This window comes from Ylistrum balloti, unplaced genomic scaffold (assembly GCF_031769215.1).
Source record: "Ylistrum balloti isolate Yb309-2 unplaced genomic scaffold, AGI_CSIRO_Ybal_v1 Utg369922, whole genome shotgun sequence".
NCBI lineage: Eukaryota > Metazoa > Mollusca > Bivalvia > Pectinida > Pectinidae > Ylistrum > Ylistrum balloti.
The window spans coordinates 536,202-560,674 of record NW_026782039.1 but is presented as its reverse complement, the minus strand read 5'-3'; the positions used below and the strand labels follow the sequence as shown (position 1 = coordinate 560,674).

At 36.6% G+C, this 24,473-nt stretch overlaps 2 protein-coding genes across 2 annotated transcripts in view; one reads left to right on the top strand and one right to left on the bottom strand.

Annotated features, from left to right (window-relative positions):
* Positions 1-3,671, top strand: part of LOC132546942 (WD repeat-containing protein 11-like) — a 39,182-nt gene extending 35,511 nt beyond the window's left edge. The window contains exon 29 of the mRNA XM_060210671.1: positions 600-3,671. Coding sequence (XP_060066654.1) covers positions 600-742 — 143 coding nt within the window. The 3' untranslated portion in view covers positions 743-3,671. The remainder of the gene's footprint in view (positions 1-599) is intronic.
* Positions 3,672-5,732: 2,061 nt separating this feature from the next.
* Positions 5,733-8,969, bottom strand: LOC132546931 (zinc finger protein 544-like). Its single transcript, XM_060210659.1, has 2 exons — positions 8,881-8,969; positions 5,733-6,861 (listed from the first exon to the last, which is right to left on the bottom strand). The coding sequence occupies exons 1-2, from the start codon at positions 8,967-8,969 to the stop codon at positions 5,733-5,735; spliced, it is 1,218 nt and encodes a 405-aa protein (XP_060066642.1).
* Positions 8,970-24,473: the final 15,504 nt, after the last annotated feature.

The following is a 24,473-nucleotide window of genomic DNA, read 5'->3' as shown; positions in this document are numbered from 1 at the left end:
CAGTGAGTTATTAATGTCTGGAGACTGTAAGACATGACACCAGAAACCAGTGAGTTATAAATGTCTGGGGCATGTTAGACATGACACCAGAAACCAGTGAGTTATAAATGTCTGGGGCATGTTAGACATGACACCAGAAACCAGTGAGTTATAAATGTCTGGGGCATGTTAGACATGACACCAGAAACCAGTGAGTTATAAATGTCTGGGGCATGTTAGACATGACACCAGAAACCAGTAAGGTATAAATGTCTGGGCCATGTTAGACAGGACACAAGACTGTAAAGTTACAAAGAAAAAGCCTGTGTTATCACTGTGCTGCGTTACACACACATCTTTTTCAGTTATTTTATATTAAGAAAGTTTTCTGTTTTCCCTGCATTCTTTAGTACCATAAATATGTGAAATCCCTATTTTTTGTTTTTTACTCTGTTAAAGTCCAGCATCATTTGAACAGTGAGTGAATGTCACAGATAAAATTTTCCCTGAAAATAATGTAACAGTTGATTAACAGATTAAGTGGCATCTTTCTGCTAACTGTGTGATGTGTCATGTTCCAGCATGAAACCACATATCTTTACAAAATGTTGATTTTGCAGAATCTTTGGTGGAAGCAATTTTCCTTGAGTATGCTCGACAGCTCATTAATCTGGGTCACAGGAAAGCAGCTGAATATTACTGCCACCATGCCGGTGAAAAGGGAACGCAACTGATGAAAGAAGTGGATATCTTGTTTTCTTGACAAAACATGTGTTCTACCAAAAAAGGAACACATCTTATGATTTAAGTGAATATTGTCTTCTTCCACAAATGACTTTCTAGTATTATGTTGTTACCAAAGGGACATCACTCATTAAAGAATTCTCTTTTCCACTCACTTCTGCGATTGCAGTAATTATAAGAGTTACAATATGTACACATATTTATACAGCAATCAAAACTGTGATAAAGCTGAGACACTCTTTAAATAGCCAGGTGATCATCAGAAGGGTATTTCTGATTGGATATCATTGCTAAATACTGAAAGTATATTCAGTAACATAAAGATTTGTCTGGTGACTTTTGTTGCCTAACACTCCTTGTTTTGTCTCTATTGTATATCATCAGTTTTACACCTGGACTTTCTAGTCTCTGTGTATGATGCTTGTAACATGTTACCACAATGTCTGTGTTGGGATATATAAGTATAACGTGTATTGTTAGCTTTACACCTGGGCTTTGTGTAGGATGCTTGTAACATGTTACCACAATGTCTGTGTTGGGATATATACGTATAACGTGTATTGTTAGCTTTACACCTGGACTTTGTGTAGGATGCTTGTAACATGTTACCACAATGTCTGTGTTGGGATATATACGTATAACGTGTATTGTTAGCTTTACACCTGGACTTTGTGTAGGATGCTTGTAACATGTTACCACAATATCTGTGTTGGGATATATACGTATAACGTGTATTGTTAGCTTTACACCTGGACTTTGTGTAGGATGCTTGTAACATGTTACCACAATGTCTGTGTTGGGATATATACGTATAACGTGTATTGTTAGCTTTACACCTGGACTTTGTGTAGGATGCTTGTAACATGTTACCACAATGTCTGTGTTGGGATATATACGTATAACGTGTATTGTTAGCTTTACACCTGGACTTTGTGTAGGATGCTTGTAACATGTTACCACAATGTCTGTGTTGGGATATATACGTATAACGTGTATTGTTAGCTTTACACCTGGACTTTGTGTAGGATGCTTGTAACATGTTACCACAATGTCTGTGTTGGGATATATACGTATAACGTGTATTGTTAGCTTTACACCTGGACTTTGTGTAGGATGCTTGTACCATGTTACCACAATGTCTGTGTTGGGATATATACGTATAACGTGTATTGTTAGCTTTACACCTGGACTTTGTGTAGGATGCTTGTAACATGTTAATTAAGTAATGTACAATGCATTCATATATGTATATCATCAGTTTTACATCTGGACTGTTTGTGTCATCATTTATTGGGACATACTCTGATATCTGTCTGAAAAGAGGTGTATGTTTATTTATTGTTTTAAATATGTTGGAAATGTGATTAATAGGCAATCAAAGTTTAATGGGGCCATTAATGACAGAGTAATGATTTTAATTACATGTTTATGAAATATATATTGTGTATACTTATGTATTTATGTAACTTGAAAAAGAACTGTGGTTTTAGTGCAATAGTTATCACTCATCTATATTATTGTAAGATAAAAGTCACCTGTGGCAATGTCATGTCACCAGTGTTGTAATTCATTCAGATTTTGTGTGCTTAAAATTTACAATTCTTCATTAAATTTATGTTTATTATTATAGGAAATTTAGGCTTTCCAGGTAAAAACAAGCCAAATTCATTTTTGTCTCATTCCCAAATTTGTGTGTCTACCTATCCAATCCCTGTAAAATCGGCACTATTTAGTAACATGAGGGCACTTACATTCTCCAGTTTGGAACCAATTGATTGCTTCGCTATGAAGATTTAAACACTTAAATTGTCTGCTAAGTAGATGTAGGAACACAAGTTCATTATAGTCACACTGCCTATATGTGTGGCTTTTATCTTGTAATTATCAGTTATACTTAAGGTACCAGATCAGAAAGCAATGTAATGTCACATGTCATACCAATTAACTAAATTAGCTGTCATAGTCAGGTTAATGATGTAGGACATAGTTGTTAACAAGTGTTAACCCTCAACATCATATGCCCATTTACTATCCGTGATGTCTATAGTCTCTGTCACTAAATGAAATATATCAGGGTGTTTTTGTTGAAATGTTGAAATAAAAATACAGAGAATTGAAATGACAGGTTTCTAAATTGTTCATATCTCGTCTAATTGCTCTTCACCATAGTTGCTTTTAAATGAAGACAGTGATTATAATGCTTGGGACCAGAATTTACCTTCTAATTGATTTGGTATATGAAATAAACCATATGTATAAATTTAGACATAAATAAAGACAGTGAGTTTCTTAATTCCAATATTAATGGTTTTGAGTGTATATGATCTGCCTAATGGAAGTTTATAGCCAATGAGGTTTAGTGTAAAATTTGTTTACCTTAGCAGTAAGTACAACCTATAAATTATAAAGAATTATATATATATGTTATTGATAGTGCTATCTTGTTAACAAAGTTTCTCTTTTACATTAAATAATGCTGATTTATAGTTGCAGTGATATTACAATGGAGACCACTTAATGTCATGTTGGTTAATGTAACATTTCAGTTGATATCACATTTTAATGAAACTTATTTTCATCCTTATAAAGTAACATCTGATTATGTTTCATATTGGCAATACTATATATCAGTTCATTTTGGAGAATATCACATAAAGACACAGGTCACTGACATGGTTTTCACATAAAGACACAGGTCACTGACATGGTTTTCACATAAATGTGAAAAAAATAAAAGCGGTGAAAACTTTGTTTTTGATAAGTGTGTGTGTACATTGAGTTGTTTGGGTAAAGAATATTGTATAGGGATATTTAATTAGATGAAGATTGTTGAGGTGTTCTAAAGCTGTTCGAGGAGGATGGGTGTTACATGTGAAGAAAGGGTGCTTGGTGCATTACTGAAGATCAATGTAACATTTAACAGTGAATAAAATTTATTTTGAACCACATTCCATTGTCTTACTCTGTAAAGTATTCATTATATAATATACATTGTATTAACTGTTTATTGTAAAGCACTTTCCTTAAATGAAGAAGTAAAAATCAATTGTTTTAATTGTCTTCTATATGATCTTCACAAAATATAACTGATTATCTATATTGTAAAGAAAGGAGGTTTGTAAAAAGATAATGCTTCCTGTTTGATCTAGGTGATATATGTGTTACTGTTATTTATTCGTTTTTTAACTGTAGGTTTTACATCCACTATTTCAGACGTACAGCTGATACATGTAACTGAACCAGTCGTTTAATATAGATAAAAGAGCTGTTCTGTTAACTGGGTCCTGAATTCAGAATTAAATATGTACATAGCTAATGAAATATTATGAGCTGTCTGTCCTATGTCTGTGTGTAAATATTTGATAACATGAAGTAGAAGATGTAACCTGAAGAACCTGAAGTAGGTGTATTTATAGGTATTATTGTTGTTGATTCAAGCTTTCATTTGAGATGGACATGACTGACCTGTTGTGTTGACCTACTAATTACAGGTAAATCAGAAATGTACAGGTAAAGTAAACTTTATACACCTGAACAATATAGATATATCCATGTTTGCTCCAAAAGGATACTCCTCATGAAAGAATAACTTACCCTCATTAGACTTGGAAAATAATAAACACCATTATGAAAGTATTGCCAACATATTTCATCTTGAAGAAATACAAGATATTACTGGTGTAAAAGAGTTTGTTTATTGCAATTCATTGTACATGTGATTTTATTCAGGTCACAATGACACGTCTAACATGTTTGTTACTGTCTACAGCAGGTCACAATGACACATCTAACATGTTTGTTACTGTCTACAGCAGGTCACAATGACACATATAATGTTTGTTACTTTCTACAGCAGGTCACAATAACACATCTAACATGTTTGTTACTGTCTACAGCAGGTCACAATAACACATCTAACATGTTTGTTACTGTCTACAGCAGGTCATAATGACACATCTAACATGTTTGTTACTGTCTACAGCAGGTCATAATGACACATATAATATGTCTCTGTGCTTCATTCATTACCACCATCTTTCTGTAAGTTGTTTACCACATATAGTGTTTAGTATTTTATTTCTAACTTTGTTCACATTTGGTTTTATTGAATTTGTGTTTGGGTTATGATTATGGTGACGTGTTGGTATTTCTTGGGGTTTTTTTTATTTTTAGGCATCTCCAAGGAAATATATCAGTTTTGCTTTTTTGCCCTTATTTTGCCCTTATTTTGCCCTTATTTTGCCCTTATTTTGCCCTTATTTTGATATCAAGGATTAATTTGTGAAGATGTGAAGATTTGTTTTAATGAAGATTATAAAGTAATGAACAAAAAGCTGATTGCAGGTTTTTGAGATTTAATGGATACATACAGTACAGAGGAGCAATGTCCAGCATCACTGTTAATTTGGTTTTATTATACATTTATTAATGTACATAGAGCACTGATCAACATATCTCGTGAGATAATCTACATAGAAACAAAGAGATAAAATGGTCATAGAAATAAGGGGAGATAACCTGTACACAGAACATGAGAAGATATCAATTCATAGAACAAGGGGAGATAATTCATACATAGAAACAAAAAAAATAATACATGCATAGAATAAGAGGAGATAATCCATACAGAGACAAAACAATACATACATGGAACAAGCAGGGTAATCTATACAGAGTTACAAGGAATTTTTTTCTTGAAACCAAGGGTAAAAGTCCAAATATTGAAACAAAAGTGCATTATAGATAATACAATATTGAAACAAGGGCAGGTAATACCATAAGAATTAAGGGAGATGCACCACAATACACATCGAGTGTAAGAGTCATATGCACTATATTTTTACAATGTCATATCATAAATAATTTTTTTCATTATAAATAAATATGCTAGGCACTCATTGCTGATATTGAAGAAATCACTGAAGTATTTCAAATCTATTGTTTACAGTAATCACATGTTCTATCATTATCACTCTTGTTAATCATACTGTGTTTCGTCTTTCACATTTCTACATGGGGGATACTTCACTGTCACTGCCAAATCGATCGTGGGTCTGTCGATGTCTGATCATGTTCCCAGACTGGGCAAAACTCTTACCACACAAATTACAGCTGTAGGGCTTTTCTCCAGTGTGTGTGCGCTGGTGCTTGGTGAAAGTAGAATAATCAGCAAAAGACTTATTGCACATGTTACAGGTGTATGGACGCTCTCCTGTGTGAATCCGAATGTGTGTTCGCAGGGTGGAACGTTGGTTGAAGGCCTTGCTGCACCACTCACACTTGAATGGTTTCTCCCCGCTGTGTCGTCGCATGTGAACTCTCAGGTTGGCTTTAGAGGAGAAGACTTTGTGGCAGATGTCGCAGACATTCTTGGTGGTGGTTAGTTCATTATGGACAATCTTGGTGAAGGCTGGTGGTGATACCTCTGTCTGTGGTGGAGTGATGGGCTCAGGTTTGATGGGAACAAAACTGCAGAAATCAGTAGAGGAATCAGACTTTGTAGGCGTGTCATTGCTGGAAGATGAGCTGTCCATGATGAGGTCAGCGAGGTCAGGAGTGTTATCCATCACCTGGTCGATGAGCTGTGTGAGGTAGGGAGACATGGCCATGGCAGGTGAGGTGCTAGGCCGAGACAGGAGAGGGCTCAATCGATGTCCAAGGTCCTCCTCATCATCAAGATTCAGACTTGGCAGGAAAATGCCAGGTGGAGACACTGTCTCCTGGCGAGGGAGGTTGGCGAATCGGCAGTCTGGAAAATTCTCTGGAGCTGATAAGTTGGGTTTGCTGCTCTCGACTAACATTTTCTGTAACTTGGGAAATGTACCAAGGACCTTCTCAAAAATGGCTGCTCTCAGTTCATTCTTGGTGTTACGATGGAAAAAGCTGTCCCGTGTCACTAAAGGGAAACTTTGCCCAGGCATCATTGGAGGCATATACATCATTGGTGGGACTCTCTGGTCAGGGACCTGGGCCGTAAACATGGCTGGCTGCTGGAATGGATAGGTCGGAAACCAAGGATTGCCTGGCATACCAGGCATCTGAGGAGAGCCATACACATGGGGGTCAGGTCCGGAGTACGAAGGAAAAGCTGGATGTCCCATCTTCTGGAACGGTGGTGAAGTATCCAGGTCTTTAGACCTTCAAAAAATTTGGGGAAATATTAATTGAATATATGAATGTTATTCTCAATGAATAATCAAATTATTTTCTTTTGAGAAAATGTAAGGATATCTATATTTTGTATTCAAATTTAAAGTAAGGATAAAATGTGTGATTTAGAAAAAACTTTCCAGACAGAATTGGTCAGTCCTATTAATAACATCATCTATGCTTGCCATATTAATTGACTCCACAAATCAGAGTATCATATAACCATATAACCTGGTCTGATTGACATAACGGCCACATATCACGTTATCTTACATAAAGCCAACATAACCTGGGCTAACCACAACAATAATTGTGGAACGACAACAATGTGTGAGAGAAAGGACTAAACAGGACTTCTGTTACGACTTAACAATATTATGATTTTAGACTTTAAAAGGTGACTTTATACATAACATAAGGTAACGACTGAACATAACGAGAGTTGCGACTTAACACGGCAAAGGTAACGACAAAACATAACGAGAGTTACGACTTAACACGGCAAAGGTAACGACAAAACATAACGAGAGTTACGACTTAACACTGCAAAAGTAATGAGAAAATATAACGAGAGTTATGGCTTTATACGGCAAAGTAACAAGAGAAAACCTAACGAGGTAAGGGTAAGGACTAAACATAACGAGATCTACTGTCTTACACGATCAGTGTAAGGACTAAACATAACGCGATCTACTGTCTTACACGATCAAGGTAAGGACTAAACATAACGAGATCTACTGTCTTACACGATCAGTGTAAGGACTAAACATAACGAGATCTACTGTCTTACACGATCAAGGTAAGGACTAAACATAACGAGATCTACTGTCTTACACGATCAAGGTAAGGACTAAACATAACGAGATCTACTGTCTTACACGATCAAGGTAAGGACTAAACATAACGAGATCTACTGTCTTACACGATCAAGGTAAGGACTAAACATAACGAGATCTACTGTCTTACACGATCAAGGTAAGGACTAAACATAACGAGATCTACTGTCTTACACGATCAAGGTAAGGACTAAACATAACGAGATCTACTGTCTTTCAAGATCAAGGTAAGGAATAAACATAACTTGAGTTACAATCTGGCACGACAAATTTAACAACTAAAAATAAGCAGTCACTGCTTGATACAACAAAGATAAAGAATAAACATAACATCACGACTTGTAAAAAGTCGTTTGACCTTGTCAAAGGTTACGACAAAAAAAATAACAGGACGAAACACGACGGTGAATGTTATAACAAAACACGACAAAGTACTAGGACGAAACACGACGGTGAATGTTATAACAAAACACGACAAAGTACTAGGACGAAACACGACGGTGAAAGTTATAACAAAACACGACAAAATACCAGGACAAAACACGACGGTGAATGTTATGGCTAAACACGACAAAATACTAGGACTGACTAAACAAGACAGTGATTGTTATTACAAAAAACACGACAAAATATCAAGAATGACTGAACACGACGGTGATTGTTATTACAAAACACGACAAAATACCAGGACTAAACACGACAAAAACAAAAACGAAAACTTGACCCTACGGCAAAAGTTAAACACTCTGGAAATTTCAAAATATAGTTTGCGCAGACCAATAATTTGACGGTTTGCAGGATAAAACACGACGCTTAAAGATACAAGTAAACAGGACAAAACATCAGGATTTAAAAAAAAATATCAGATTAATAGGTATGGATTTAGATTATTGAATTCCAAAATAAACAGGTTACCGTTAGATGGAAGGTTAGAATAACTTTCAGAAAATTGATTTCAATATTTAGTCTACACGTTTTTGTCTAATTTTTTTTTTTTTATTAATTTCATTAAGATACCGACAAAGATGAACGATATGAAAAAACTCCACTCTCAATATATTTATTTATTATAGAATTTTAAAACTTAACATGCACGAGTCTGGTATAGAGGACTCTTCACGTTATGTGTACTACAACATGGAAACCATGGAGAAAGAAAATTGGTCCTTACCTTGAGTCAGGAGAGTGGAACCCGGGATATAGGGCGTGTGACGGTGGCACAGAGTGACCGATCTTTGTAGTACTCATGGAGGCAGCCATCTAGAGGAATGAAATGATAATATTTAACCTGGTTTTAAAGGTTATTTCGGAACATTTTTAGTTATAGTTGTGCCAAAAGATTTTTTTTTAATGGTTCTAAAGACTTTGTCATAATAGCCGCGAGAAATGATCTGTTTAACATCAACTTTATTACATTTAAAAATTCACAAAATATAGTGGTTTTCATTTCATCATATTTTATATATAAGACTCTACATGGTAGATTATGTTGCTGTTATAACGTATATCATAAAAGTAAAGGTTTCTTACCCAACCATTTTGTTAGTTTCATAGTTGAAAATAAATAATAAGTTAATGATACATAAATCTTAGTGTGGTTAATATTTAAGTGAACACAAAAATGAAATACATACCTCTCAGTAAAGTCTCTTCTTGGATTCTTCGGTATGGTTATATGGTTGCGTTTGTTGGAGTTCTTCAAGTTTATGACTTCAAAACGTAAAGGATTTCTTTTTTGAAGACATTCCTTTACAAAGTTTTTAAAAGTCGAAACCTATGATTGGTTACTCAGTTGTCATAAGTTACGCCCTCTGACATGTTAAACCATTCGGGTACCTCTATATTGTTATTAACACCAAAGGTTTAAAGACTTCCGTATGTGATTTGAAGCCATATGGTTGGTCATTGTGGGCGGGATCTGACCGACTGCTCGCGTGGCAAGTGGAGGAGAGTAGATTATGGCTTACTGAGAGGTGTTCTTTTGTTTTCACTGCATGCCGATAATCACCTATTGTGTTTTTGACTTTGATCTCTGATCAGGAGTAGCACTCTGACTAAAATCACATATAGGTGAGCAAGACATGGCGATCGTGGCTTCATGTTTGTTTAAACAAACAAGGATGGGTGTCAACAGTCTTTTAAACTGTTTTAATAACGAAGTACTCCTTTGTGAAAGACGAATTTCGGTATCGTACTAAAACCTTGATAGAAAAATAGATGGAAATGCCAACTCGTTGACATTAATTTCATTCATTCATTCATTCATTCATTCATTCATTCATTCATTCATTCATTCATTCATTTATTTATTTATTTATTTATTTATTTATTTATTTATTTATTTATTTATTTATTTATTTATTTATTTATAAATGTCAACGAGTTGGCATTTCGATCTACTGTATTTATTTATAAAGATCTCTATTTGCGTTTAAGATAGTCATTTTTTAATCATATAATTTTTTAAAATATATAATCATGAATGGTTCTACACTTTTTCGATAATTTACAATTTTGTCGATCACGCATTACAATGAAGATCTCGCTATAGCATTTATGAGGATATAAAACGTGATATAATTAGCCCTACTCGATGGCATTATATTTGTTACACAAATGTGTCAGACATAGATGGTATTGTCAAATATGTCTATTGTAAACTCATTTTGATTTGAATAACTTTATGTTTCCTAGAATGTGTATGAATGATGAATGTTTGTCAGAGTTGAAAGTTTATGTATCAAAAAATAAATATCTATATTCATAAATAAGATTCACGTATATATGGGAAAAAAAATCATCCTTTTTATAAACATAAATACTTTGATTGATGAACCTATTAAAACTGAATAATTTACGTATACCGGAGGTGTACTATACGTCCCTGGGTATATTCTTCTGTAAGTACCACAACTAGAGAAAATTGTATAGGCTAACTTGTTTTTCAGCACATTTGGGACAAATAAAATTAATAAAAAAAACTTACTGTATTGATTTAGTTAACATAACACGGGCAACACTGAAGTTATAACAACCCATGGCATTTCTGTATCCCGTTATAACAACCCATGGTATTTCTGTATCCCGTTGCGTTCATACCGCTGTAAACGCAATGAAACCTCAGTTCTTTATCAAATAACAATCCATTAGCTTCTAAATTTAAATTTTAAAAAACTTTCCACTATCTTAAATAGATTTTCAAGGTAATGCTGATTGGCTTAATTTGTCCTTTTATCCAGAGACGTGTATCTGTATGATATATGGATGTTTATATAACGTTTCCAATCGTTTTGATATTCATTTTATTTCAACAGATTTTATTGTATAAACACATACAAATGGATGCGATAACTGACATAGCTCATCTCCATTTATGGTATATATACTTACTGTTTGTCTAGATACGTGTAATACATATCTCTGTATAGTAACTTGATTTATGACAGGAGGACTTTTACAAAAGACCAATCACTAATGTTTACTATTGATATTTATTACTTAAATTGAATTTGAATTCAGACAATAAATAAAAACCGCTTGCATTTCATTATTTCTTTCTTTTGGTTTAGTCATTTCTAAAAATGAATACTTGTTCGAGGATAGATCGTATATTATTTGAAAAATGTTGCAGCACGGACGTATCTAAATGTATGTCGTATTTTAACTTCATGAAACAAATTGAAACTTTGTAAATTTGGCGGTAAATTGTCTTAACTTGAAAGAATGTTATAACAAAGGTTAGAAAATTTGTTGATATCACTGGTCAGTGAGATCAGGGATAGCCAAATCAAAGATCACCTTTGGACCGTTAACATCGATTTTACCAGTTAGAACAGGGTTGGTCGTTTATGAAAAAAAAATGTGGACATATTGATTTGATCTTGTGTTCTGACGAAGTTACTAATGTGCCCTCATTATTAAAGCGATAAAGTCCGAGAACGCTGTCTTGTTTTAAATTCCGAATGTCTGAGACAAACCGAAAGTAGAAACAGAAAAACCCGTCACTACCCCTGTGATCTCGAGAATTTAGATGAAGACGTGATTTGACACAATTATCACTTTCAGAGGAAAAAACACGCACACTTGAAATGGTCATGCTTGAATTTATTAGAAAACGGAGAATTAGAATATGGTGATCTACAGGTAAGTTGTGAATAAAAACAGAGTTGGCTTTCTACGTATACGGGACATATGATAAATACTAACTTTACTTTGTGTGTGTGTGTGTGTGTGTGTGTAGGGTTTGTATATTAAAGTAAGGATACCAAACATGGAGACACAGACCTCTAGGTATGGGATATTTATGTACGTTCACACCCTGAACACTTAAAACTACAGTGTATTCCCGTGTCCCCATTAACTCCCGATAGCAGTGTACTGAAAATGATACGGATTATTTCTATGCTTTTGGGACTGTCATCATACTATGCACATATCTGAAGGATGACGTGAATATCTACATTACTTAATAAAAAGTTTATTTTCGTTTCAGATATTCAGTTTTTATATCACCTCATACCAGCCTATATGTACTCTATGTCTCTTGTTCCCCCATACTTTACTATACATTATTATATTAGACTGAATTCCCTACAAGTGAGAATTACTTGTCAAAATACACGTACAAGAATATCTAAAGTTACATGTTAGTGTGTGGAAGATGTGTGTTTTGTATGTTATACACGGCCGTGGTGGAGAATGTGTTCTCTGCCCTATTACAAGTGTAAGTAACCCTAGTAAATACTAGTTGCAGTGTCCTGTATGGCTAGAGGGACTTTTAGTTGAATTCAACATGAGGCATTGGAACCTCAGTAACACTGGCACCCATGTAGCGACTTGGGGATAAAACTTGGTGTTACTTTAACAAGCATCGCAGTAACCCCTTGAAATCAAGGACAAGTTGAGTGTAAAATTAGTAAACCAGAGGTATTGGGTTCAAATTCTAGTGGGGGCATTGCTATTGATAATGAGCTCTGTTAAATTAGGAATAATATACATCAGCTCTGTATAGCAATTCTTGTGACAAACAAAGATGTACATTGTATAGAATAGAATAATGATAATAAAACAAAAAGAAAGAAACCCCAGAAAAAGTAAGTGTTGCTTAATTAAAAAAAGTAGCCAACTATTTCTATTACTGCAGATTATCACACAAATGCTGGGGCTATTACATATACGGATCCTATTACACAAGTTCATCAGAGGTACAGCTACTGTAAATTGGATGTCACAATATCAGACATCTACACAAAATGTCTCCTGTCAGGCGTAGGACACTGTGTTAACTATATTATATGGGTAGAAACATTGTTTCCTGGTACAACGGACAGCTACTCCCTATTTTCTAAGTCATTCAGGATTTGATTGTCCACTCAAATAGACAAAGATGTGACATTGCCTGCCCATCCACACTACAAGGTTTTGTCTTGATATTCCAGTTTCCTATTAACACTATCTGTGAGCTTCATCCCCAGAGAACAAGATTTATTTGTATAAATGCATAATAGGAGGGAGTAATGAAAACTGTGTCCCTGCACTGGGTCTCAACCCACAACCTCTCATCACTCAAAAGGTGGACACCCTACTACACTTTGTACTTGATGACTAAAGGGAAAATTAATTGAGACTAGTAAAGTGACTGGGATTCTCTACTTCTGAGCATGTGTGTTAAATGGATTTATTTCATTGTTGTAAATTTTGCATTCATCCACAGAATTCAAACCTTATAGTCACATTATATCTATTTCTTATCCCCACTACCTGTCTATTTCCATCACTTAATCAGCAGGAGATTTGGATAGGGGACACAGGAGGGGGAGGAGAAGATGAATAAGAAAATGTTCTAGGTCTTGTTTGTTGAAGATAATTATTCATTTATTCTAGGCTGGTGAACTGAGGTTAGAAAAGGATGAGTGAGAGACCAGTGAGAAGGGAATCCCCTCCAGTCAGTGGGTACCCTGGGGATAACACATCATCAGGTCCCTCACTCCAAACTGGGTACCCACCATCTTCTTTTGCAAATACACCAGGAAACCAGACACAAGGCCATACCTACTTTTACCGTCAACATCAAGTTCAAGGTGATCAACAAGGTCAGCCAGTGGACCAGCATTACATTTCACATCAAGATAATTTTGAAGGTCAGTGGCCTCAGAGTCTTCCTCAAACTGAAAATCAAGATTCAAGGCCAATGTCGAGAGGAGACAGTTGGCAGCCTCCATCATTGACAGTAGTACATGGACAATATCAGACAGGTCAAGGTCATCAATGGTGTATATATCAGAGAGACCAATTACCACAACACTCACATGAAGGTCCATCCTCTCAGTATGATACTTCCTCACAATATGGTCCACTCCCACAATATGGTCCACATTCACAGCATGGTCCACACTCACAGCAGGGTCCATCTACACAACATGGTCCACCCTCACAGCATGGTCCACTCTCACAGCAGGATCCACCCTCACAACATGGTCAAGCTTCACAGCAGGGTCCACCCTCACAACATGGTCCACCCTCACAGCAGGGACCACACTCACAGCAGGGTCCATCTACACAACATGGTCCACCCTCACAGCATGGTCCACCCTCACAGCAGGGTCCACCCTCACAACATGGTCAAGCTTCACAGCAGGGTCCACCCTCACAACATGGTCCACCCTCACAGCAGGGACCACACTCACAGCAGGGTCCATCTACACAACATGGTCCACCCTCACAACATGGTCCACCCTCACAGCAGGGACTACACTCACAGCGGGGTCCATCTAAACAACAGGGTCTACCCTTACAGCAGGGTCCATCTAAACAACAGGGTCTACCCTTACAGCAGGGTCCATCTACACAACAGGGTCCACCCTTACAGCAGGGTCCATCTACACAGCAGGGTCCACCCTTACAGCAGGGTCCATCTACACAACAGGGTCTACCCTTACAGCAGAGTCCATCTACACAGCAGAGTCCACCCTTACAGCAGGGTCAACCTTCACAACATGGTCCACCCTCACAGCAGGGACCACACTCACAGCAGGGTCCATCTACACAACATGGTCCACCCTCACAACATGGTCCACCCTCACAGCAGGGACTACACTCACAGCGGGGTCCATCTAAACAACAGGGTCTACCCTTACAGCAGGGTCCATCTAAACAACAGGGTCTACCCTTACAGCAGGGTCCATCTACACAACAGAGTCCACCCTTACAGCAGGGTCCATCTACACAGCAGGGTCCACCCTTACAGCAGGGTCCATCTACACAACAGGGTCTACCCTTACAGCAGAGTCCATCTACACAGCAGAGTCCACCCTTACAGCAGGGTCAACCTTCACAACATGGTCCACCCTCACAACAGGGTCCACCCTTACAGCAGGGTCCACCTTCACAACATGGTCCACCCTCACAACAGGGTCCACCCTTACAACAGGGACCACCCCTGCAATATGGTCCACCTTCACAACAGGGCCCACCCCTGCAATATGGTCCACCTTCACAACAGGGCCCACCCCCGCAATATGGTCCACCTCCACAACAGGCCCCGACCCCACAATATGGTCCACCTTCACAACAGAGACCACCTCCACAATATGGTCCATATCCACAACAGGCCCCACCCCCACAATATGGTCCACCTTCACAACAGGGACCACCCCCACAATATGGTCCACATCCACAACAGGCCCCACCCTCACAATATGGTCCACCTTCACAACAGGGACCATCCCCACAATATGGTCCACCTTCACAACAGGGCCCATCCACACAATATTCTACCCACCTACAGCAAGATTTTGCAACACAGTTCATTGATGACCGTTTTCCTCAGAGATCTAGCCCAGTCTTGCTTCCATATGGTAAACCACATTTTCATTCAAATGACCAATACAGGACTGATCCCCCTCACAGTCATCAGAGTTATCAAGGTTACCAGGGTCAAGATTACCAAGGTCATCATTACCGGCATCAAGGATATCAAGGTCAAGGTTACCAAGGTCATAGCTACCAAGGTCAAAGTTACAAAGGTCAAAATTACAAAAATCAGCAAGGCCCAATGTGGTCACACCAAGGGACTCGACAGGCCTGGACACAACATAATGAAGAGTATGACCACCATTCAAGCACTGAGCAGTTGGTAGCAGGTCATCAGAATATCTCACCAGGGGGAGTTAGTGGACCATATCCACAGCAGTATGACAACAAAAGAGTTCCTGATAAACACTATGCCCCTCACCAGATGACCAGGAGTGAACATGTAGGTACTAAGGAGTGGACAATCTCGGAGAAACAGAAGCAAGAAAGTGCTGCTGAACAGACAGTTGACATTGGTTTGTAGTTGTTTCATTTTTACATATTTTCTTTTGTACTAAATTTTTCTAAAAGGAATTTTCTTACAAAAATTACTTTAAACATTTTTATAACTAATTACCTTTTATGATTGTACTTGTACATAATCTTACAGAGAAAAGACAGCTGTTGAGACAGCAGAAGCTCTTTCAGATGCAGGAAGAGTTAGGGAAATCTTAAGAGTGATCCACATAAACCCCTTCCAGCTCCAAAAAGGGTCGTCTCAATGTAATGGCATCATTTCTTGCATATTACTGCTTAGACATATGTCAATTTGAAATTCAAAAACTGACATTTCACTTTCAATTAATGTTTTTAAAAAAATCCAGTGTAAACGACAGAAATCTAATGAACATCAGTATTTTAAGTTATGTGTAGTTATCCAGGAACAGAATTGTACTTTGTATTACAGAATCCTGTTGTGTTCTCAACTCGATAAGAAAACAATATAAGTGCACTGAACAGCACCAAAACAGCCTTCAAATGTTGAAGATACACTACATGTAATGTGAAATAAGAAAGAGGTCTTGCTTATTTCTGAAAATAGAATTTTCAGGATTCTTAGGAAATGTGAGATGACAATGGTATATATACAACTTAAATTTCTCCCAGAAAATACACTGAATATAATCATAAGGTAGGCATGCCCTTAATACAGAAAATGTTAATGTGAAATGGACAGGTCCTTAATACACAAACAGAGAGGAGAGAAAATACTAATAGACAGGTGCTTAATACACAAACTGAAAGGAGTGAAAATACTAATAGACAGGTGCTTAATACACAAACAGAAAGGATAGAAAATACTAATAGACAGGTCCTTAATACACAAACAGAGAGGAGAGAAAATACTAATAGACAGGTCCTTAATACACAAACAGAAAGGATAGAAAATACTAATAGACAGGTCCTTAATACACAAACAGAGAGGAGAGAAAATACTAATAGACAGGTCCTTAATACACAAACAGAAAGGATAGAAAATACTAATAGACAGGTGCTTAATACACAAACAGAGAGGAGAGAAAATACTAATAGACAGGTCCTTAATACACAAACAGAGAGGAGAGAAAATACTAATAGACAGGTCCTTAATACACAAACAGAGAGGAGAGAAAGTACTAATAGACAGGTCCTTAATACACAAACAGAAAGGATAGAAAATACTAATAGACTGGTGCTTCATACACAAACTGAAAGGAGTGAAAATACTAATAGACAGGTGCTTAATACACAAACAGAAAGGAGAGAAAATACTAATAGACAGGTCCTTAATACACAAACAGAGAGGAGAGAAAATACTAATAGACAGGTCCTTAATACACAAACAGAGAGGAGAGAAAATACTAATAGACAGGTCCTTAATACACAAACAGAGAGGAGAGAAAATACTAATAGACAGGTCCTTTATACACAGACAGAGAGGAGAGAAAATACTAATAGACAGGTCCTTAATACACAAACAGAGAGGAGAGAAAATACTAATAGACAGGTCCTTAATACACAAACAGAGAGGAGAGAAAATACTAATAGACAGGTCCTTAATACACAAACAGAGAGGAGAGAAAATACTAATAGACAGGTCCTTAATACACAAACAGAGAGGAGAGAAAATACTAATAGACAGGTCCTTAATACACAAACAGAGAGGAGAGAAAATACTAATAGACAGGTCCTTAATACACAAACAGAGAGGAGAGAAAATACTAATAGACAGGTCCTTAATACACAAACAGAGAGGAGAGAAAATACTAATAGACAGGTGCTTCATACACAAACAGAGAGGAGAGAAAATACTAATAGACAGGTCCTTAATACACAAACAGAGAGGAGAGAAAATACTAATAGACAGGTCCTTAATACACAAACAGAGAGGAGAGAAAATACCAATAGACAGGTCCTTAATACACAAACAGAAAGGATAGAAAATACTAATAGACAGGTCCTTAATACACAAACAGAGAGGATAGAAAATACCAATAGACAGGTCCTTAATACACAAACAGAAAGGATAGAAAATACTAATAGACAGGTCCTTAATACACAAACAGAGAGGAGAGAAAATACTAATAGACAGGTCCTTAATACACAAACAGAAAGGATAGAAAATACTAATAGACAGGTGCTTAATACACAAACAGAGAGGAGAGAAAATACTAATAGACAGGTCCTTAATACACAAACAGAGAGGAGAGAAAATACTAATAGACAGGTCCTTAATACACAAACAGAGAGGAGAGAAAATACTAATAGACAGGTCCTTAATACACAAACAGAGAGGAGAGAAAATACTAATAGACAGGTGCTTCATACACAAACAGAGAGGAGAGAAAATACTAATAGACAGGTCCTTAATACACAAACAGAGAGGAGAGAAAATACTAATAGACAGGTCCTTAATACACAAACAGAGAGGAGAGAAAATACTAATAGACAGGTCCTTAATACACAAACAGAGAGGAGAGAAAATACTAATAGACAGGTCCTTAATACACAAACAGAAAGGATAGAAAATACTAATAGACAGGTGCTTAATACACAAACTGAAAGGATAGAAAATACTGGTTCATTATTGATAGTGATTTCCTTATTTTGATTAATTAGTAATGTTCATTGCAGTGAAACAAAAGGCCATCCTGGTAAAGTTCACGACCATTGTTAGCGAAGATAACCTGGAAAATTATTTTGAGAATAAGAAACGGTCTGGAGGGGGTGATATTGACAAAATGGACTATAGTGAGGAAAGACTGGAGGCCATTATCACATTTCAAGACAATGATGGTAAGGTCAAGGTCACATTGAATGGTAGTGTGTATGAATTAGGTCATGGATGCTATGGTAATTTCAAGGTCACAAAGAAAGGTCATAATAGAAAAGAAATATATCATTTGAGTTATATTACATTGTAGATATTCTATCATCTGAGTTATATTACATTGTAGATATTATATTATCTGAGCTATATTACATTGTAGATATTCTATCATCTGAGCTATATTACATTGTAAATATTCTATCATCTGAGCTATATTACATTGTAGATATTATATTATCTGAGCTATATTACATTGTAGATATTATATTATCTGAGCTATATTACATTGTAGATATTCTATCATCTGAGCTATATTACATTGTAGATATTCTATCATCTGAGCTATATTACATTGTAAATATTCTATCATCTGAGCTATATTACATTGTAGATATTATATTATCTGAGTTATATTACATTGTAGATATTCTATTATCTGAGCTATATAACATTGTAGATATTCTATCATCTGAGCTATATTACATTGTAGATATTCTATCATCTGAGCTATATTACATTGTAGATATTCTATCATCTGAGCTATATTACATTGTAGATATTCTATCATCTGAGTTATATTACATTGTAGATATTCTATTATCTGAGTTATATTACATTGTAGATATTCTATCATCTGAGTTATATTACATTGTACATATTCTATCATCTGAGATAATATTGTAATATGTTGTCTTTGAAGAATATTTCATGTGTAAATTTTGATGCCAAGACAATGTAGATAAAAACTTTGTAATCTTGAATTTAATGTCCATACGTAATATTGTACTTATATATTTTCAGTGATAAGTCGAATTTTGAAATCCAAGCATGTGATTGGAGGAAACAAATTAGTTGTGAAGGCTGTTTTTCTGGAGACAAATACTTACCTGGTAGAAAATATCAGTGCAAATACAGATGAAGATAAACTGGAAGATTTTCTGAAAACCCGTAAATGCGGCTCTGATGAAGTTGAGGTCTTAGCATTCAACAACAGATGTGCTGTTGTAAAATTTGAAGACAAAATTGGTAGGATTTGTCTTATAGAATAAAACAGGTCTGTTCCTTCTGTGGTTAGACTAATCTTTAAAATTTCACAGCAGTATAGTGGAGTTTTGTGAATGGAAAGTTAGATAGTTCACCAAAAAATAAGACCTTGGAAGTGAAGTGATACCAAGGTCTGTTATGTTCATTGTCTGCCTAAGTGAAGTGATACCAAGGTCTGTTATGTTCATCGTCTCCCTAAGTGAAGTGATACCAAGGTCTGTTATGTTCATTGTCTCCCTAAGTGAAGTGATACCAAGGTCTGTTATGTTCATTGTCTCCCTAAGTGAAGTGATACCAAGGTCTGTTATGTTCATTGTCTCCCTAAGTGAAGTGATACCAAGGTCTGTTATGTTCATTGTCTCCCTAAGTGAAGTGATACCAAGGTCTGTTATGTTCATTGTCTCCCTAAGTGAAGTGAACCAAATTCAGGGCTCACAACCCCTTAATTACAGAGTTATTAATTATAGAGTTACTGCCCTTTGTAAAAAAAACTGTGTCTAGAGCACAACATTTAATAAGGATAATGAAACTTGGTGGCTACATTGATCATACTTAGACAATGTGCAGTGGACCAAATTTAGGGTCCTCAACCACTCAATTACAGATTTATTGCCCTTTTTTCATTTCGGGAGCATAACAATTAAGCAAGTATCATGAAATTTAGTGTGTGCATAGATCATACTAAGACAATGTACTGTATTCCAATTGAGGGCCCTTACACAGTCATTACCCTTTGTTAAATATATTTTGTCCAGAGCATAACTTTGCTTGCACTGAAGCTAGGATAATGAAACTTTGTGAATACATTGATCATACCAAGACAATGTGTAGTGTACAGATGTTAGGGCCTGCAGCCCCTTAATGACAGAGTTATTGTCCTTCCTTTACAATCTTGTGTCTGGAGCATTACCTTGCCTGCTTTTGAATAAACTAGGATATTGTAATGTGATGAATACATCAGTTATACAAAAGCAAGGTACAGTGTTGCAATGACAAGGCCCATAACCCCTCAGTTGAAGAGTTATTGCCCTTTGTTAAATTGTTGTGTCATAGCTTTGCTTGCATTATAACTAGGATTCTGAAACCTGGTGTATACATTTTTCATACTATAAAAAGTGTGCAGTCTATCAGATTTTATAACCTGCAACTCCTTAATTAAAAATGATTGTCTTTTGTTAAAATTCTGTGTCCAATAAAGTTGTTTTGGGGAGTATTCATCCCTTTCACTGATACTTTTGTTTTCTCATTTATGAACTTTGCTTTCTGTTTTTGTTTTCAAGATTTAGAAAAACTGCGGGAAGCATGTGAAAAAAGGGCATTGGACAAACACCATTTACAAGTGTCTAGAGTTGCTGAATCTGGCTGTGTGAAGGTCACAGAACTTTCTGAGTCTCACTCTGAGGAAAACTTGGAAGATTATTTCTGTAATGAACATCGTTGTGGAGGTGGAGATATTGATCATATTGAGATGATTGATAGATTTAATATGTGTATTGTTACATACTGCGACCCTAAAGGTGAGTCAGTTTTGTAGCTTTAAAAACCAGAAACAAATGTACATTGTTTGTTTTCAAATCTATGTAATACCTATATGTTTAAACAAACAATGTGTTCATGAAAAACTTTAAACTTTACTTATTATACCTTTGTTGGTCTGGATCGTAATGCACGGAAATACACTGTAGTACTATCTGGAAAACCCATGTAGTTTAGGAGATGACTCTGTATAAGATTGTATGATATACAGCAAACACTACGTATATTCAGTCACAGCTACGCTTATTGTATTCAAATATGCTCATATATACAATTAATTGATTCAGTAAGTCACTGCTACAGTTATTACATGGTCCCATACTGATGGAATCAAGGTATATTTGTTCTGTTTTAGTGGCTCGTCGTGTCTGTCTAAAGAATCAGCAGAAGATTGGCAAGCATAACATACATGTGTCTTTGTTCTACTCCGCACTGTGGGAACCAGCCTGGTCAGTCCCTCCCCCGAAAGAGCTCCCTAATCCCATTCAGCTGCAAAACATGGACCAAAGCATTCTAAAATTTGTCAACATTTCATCAGTGTATAAAATTAAGTTGGAGAGTGACCTCAGTGATGTGAATGGACAAGTGGTCTGGCATGTTAATGATGGTGAGGTGAATGCTGAGGTTGAATGTACGTTGGATGTTGAGAGTAGGGAGTATGATGGTCTAGTTAACACATGGCAGGAAGATGTGGACAGAGTTATTAATAAGTTTTCTGACTCCCTAGACTGTCAACGTCTCACCACTGATAATGACACAGAACTTTGGGACATTTTCAATGCCAAATTGGAGGATGTTAATGTTGACAATCCCGATCATGTAGCCACTGTGTTAAACAAGGAGAAGTTTGAGGTCATTTTGGTTGGACAGAAAGACGCTGTCACAGAATTAAGAAAAAAGGTCATTGGTATGATAGAAATGATGAAAGAAGAAAGAGAGAAAATGACTGAAGTCATGGAACAAAATGTCTCAAAGGTTTATCTGCTGGTCAAGTTAGACACCCACAACGATTTAGAAGTCACGTATCCTAGGCTATCAGTAACCATGGATACTGGTAATGGGCAAATAACTCTTAGAGGCATGCAAATGGAGGTGATGAATGCAAAATGTACAATAATGGAAAAAATAGGACACATGGAATTCCGTGCACTCAATGTTGAGAAGGGACGGTTAGAAATGTTGTCAAGAAAGCAGGTTTTGGAAGAAATATACAAACAGAGTGTGGATATTGGAGAAATAGCAGTCCTTGAAAATAGGCAGGATACATGTAAAATCTGGGGAATAGGGGCGACAGACTTCTCCAAGGTCGAAGATATAATAAACGAGTATCTATTGGAAAAGGAGATTCAGGTAGAGGAAGTGTTTAAACAGTGGTGTGACTCTCAAGACTTTCAGAATTGTCGTCAACACATGGACAACGTATTTGACTGGAAATTTCACTTGGAAATAGAGAGTAAAGGTCAGAAGGTACTCATCACTGCAACAAGGGATGTCTTTAAAGAGGTTGTAACCACAGTAACCAATGCCTCACACAAGTTTCAGGAAAGGCATGGTGTACACACCAAATTTGTTGATGTTGTTGAGGGGAAAATGGATTTTATTAAGACCTATCTTACAGAGGAATTGATGGATTTACAAGGAGAAAATGTAAGTATCAAACGCAGTAACCGTGGACATAGAAGTGGATATGAAATACGAGGCAACAAAATGTCAATAAAGACTGCTGAAAAAGAATTCAAGGATTTAATCCAAGATGAAGTTTATGAAGCGAAGCATGATGTTACTGGACATGGTGTCAGATGTTACTTTGTATCGCAAGATGGTAAGAAAGAAATAAAAAATTTGGCAAGCACACAGAAGTGTACAATTCGTGTGGAAGAAGAGGCAACCACTGGAGGTCACCAAGGTCAAAGGTCTGGAAAGTCCAGTTTAGTTAAAAAAGCTACCTGTAAAGTGGAAGGTGTCAAACTGAAGGTTTTCCATGGGGACCTAACCAAGCTGAAGGTGGCAGCTCTAGTGAACTTTGCTGATCCTACGATGAAACACACGACAGGCTTGGCCAAGGCTGTAGTAGAGGCAGGTTAGTGTGAAGAGAGAATTTAATGAACATGAGTTTTGGCTTAGAAATTCTTATTAAATGTTCATGTATTATAACCATATCTATACAGCAAGACTTCACAAATGGAAAGTGAACTTATTGGAGGAAAATGATGTAAATGCAGTATTGTTTGTAATTGAAAGAAGGAAAGTGAAATAGTGATGGTTGTAATTTTACTGAACATCAAAATAACAGATGGGCTTATAAAAAGAAAATGAAATAGTGATGGTTGTAATTTTACTGAACAATATGGAGGAGAGGGCTAATTAGAAGAAAATAAAAAGTGGGCTTATAAGAAGGCATGGGCATTTCACTAGATTCGTAAGGTAGTGTAAAACCATATTGTTGTTTAGTATGATTGGATATCACTCTTTCAGGGGGTCAGTCAATCCAGGCCAAATGTGACCGCTATGTTCGGGACAACGGCAAAGTTCAGACTGGTCATGTGATCACCACATCAGGTGGTGACCTTGATTGCGAGGTTGTTATACATGCAGCAATCACTGCCTGGCAAGGAGGTAACCAAGGTGACCTGGACATCATAGAAATGGTGATGAGGGAATGTCTAAAGGAGGCAGTGCAAGGATCCCACAGGTCGATAGCTTTCCCAGCCATAGGTTGTGGGAGACTGTTTAAATATCCCACCTACCAAGCCACTGCTACTATGGTAGCGACCTTAAACAAACAGTTGTTTGGTGATAACAGAAATACTTCAGTGAAGGAAGTTTATTTATGTGATGTAAATGATGATGCTATTCAGTGTTTCATAAAAGCTTTAACCAGTGAATGGGGCTCCAAAAATGTCAAGGTCTTTGACGATCTGGATCAGCACAAGAGCTCAGAACAACATGGCAGGACAGGTAATGTTAACCCTGATTTACAAATATGTACAGGAGTATTGGGTTTTTGTCTTTTCAATTTCCTG

Excerpts from the sequence above, each read along its gene's own strand:
- LOC132546931 (XM_060210659.1), bottom strand. The coding sequence starts at position 8,969 with ATGGCTGCCTCCATGAGTACTACAAAGATCGGTCACTCTGTGCCACCG. Across the intron at positions 6,862-8,880 it reads TTCCACTCTCCTGACTCAAG|GTCTAAAGACCTGGATACTT; the intron begins GTAAGGACCAAT and ends AATTTTTTGAAG.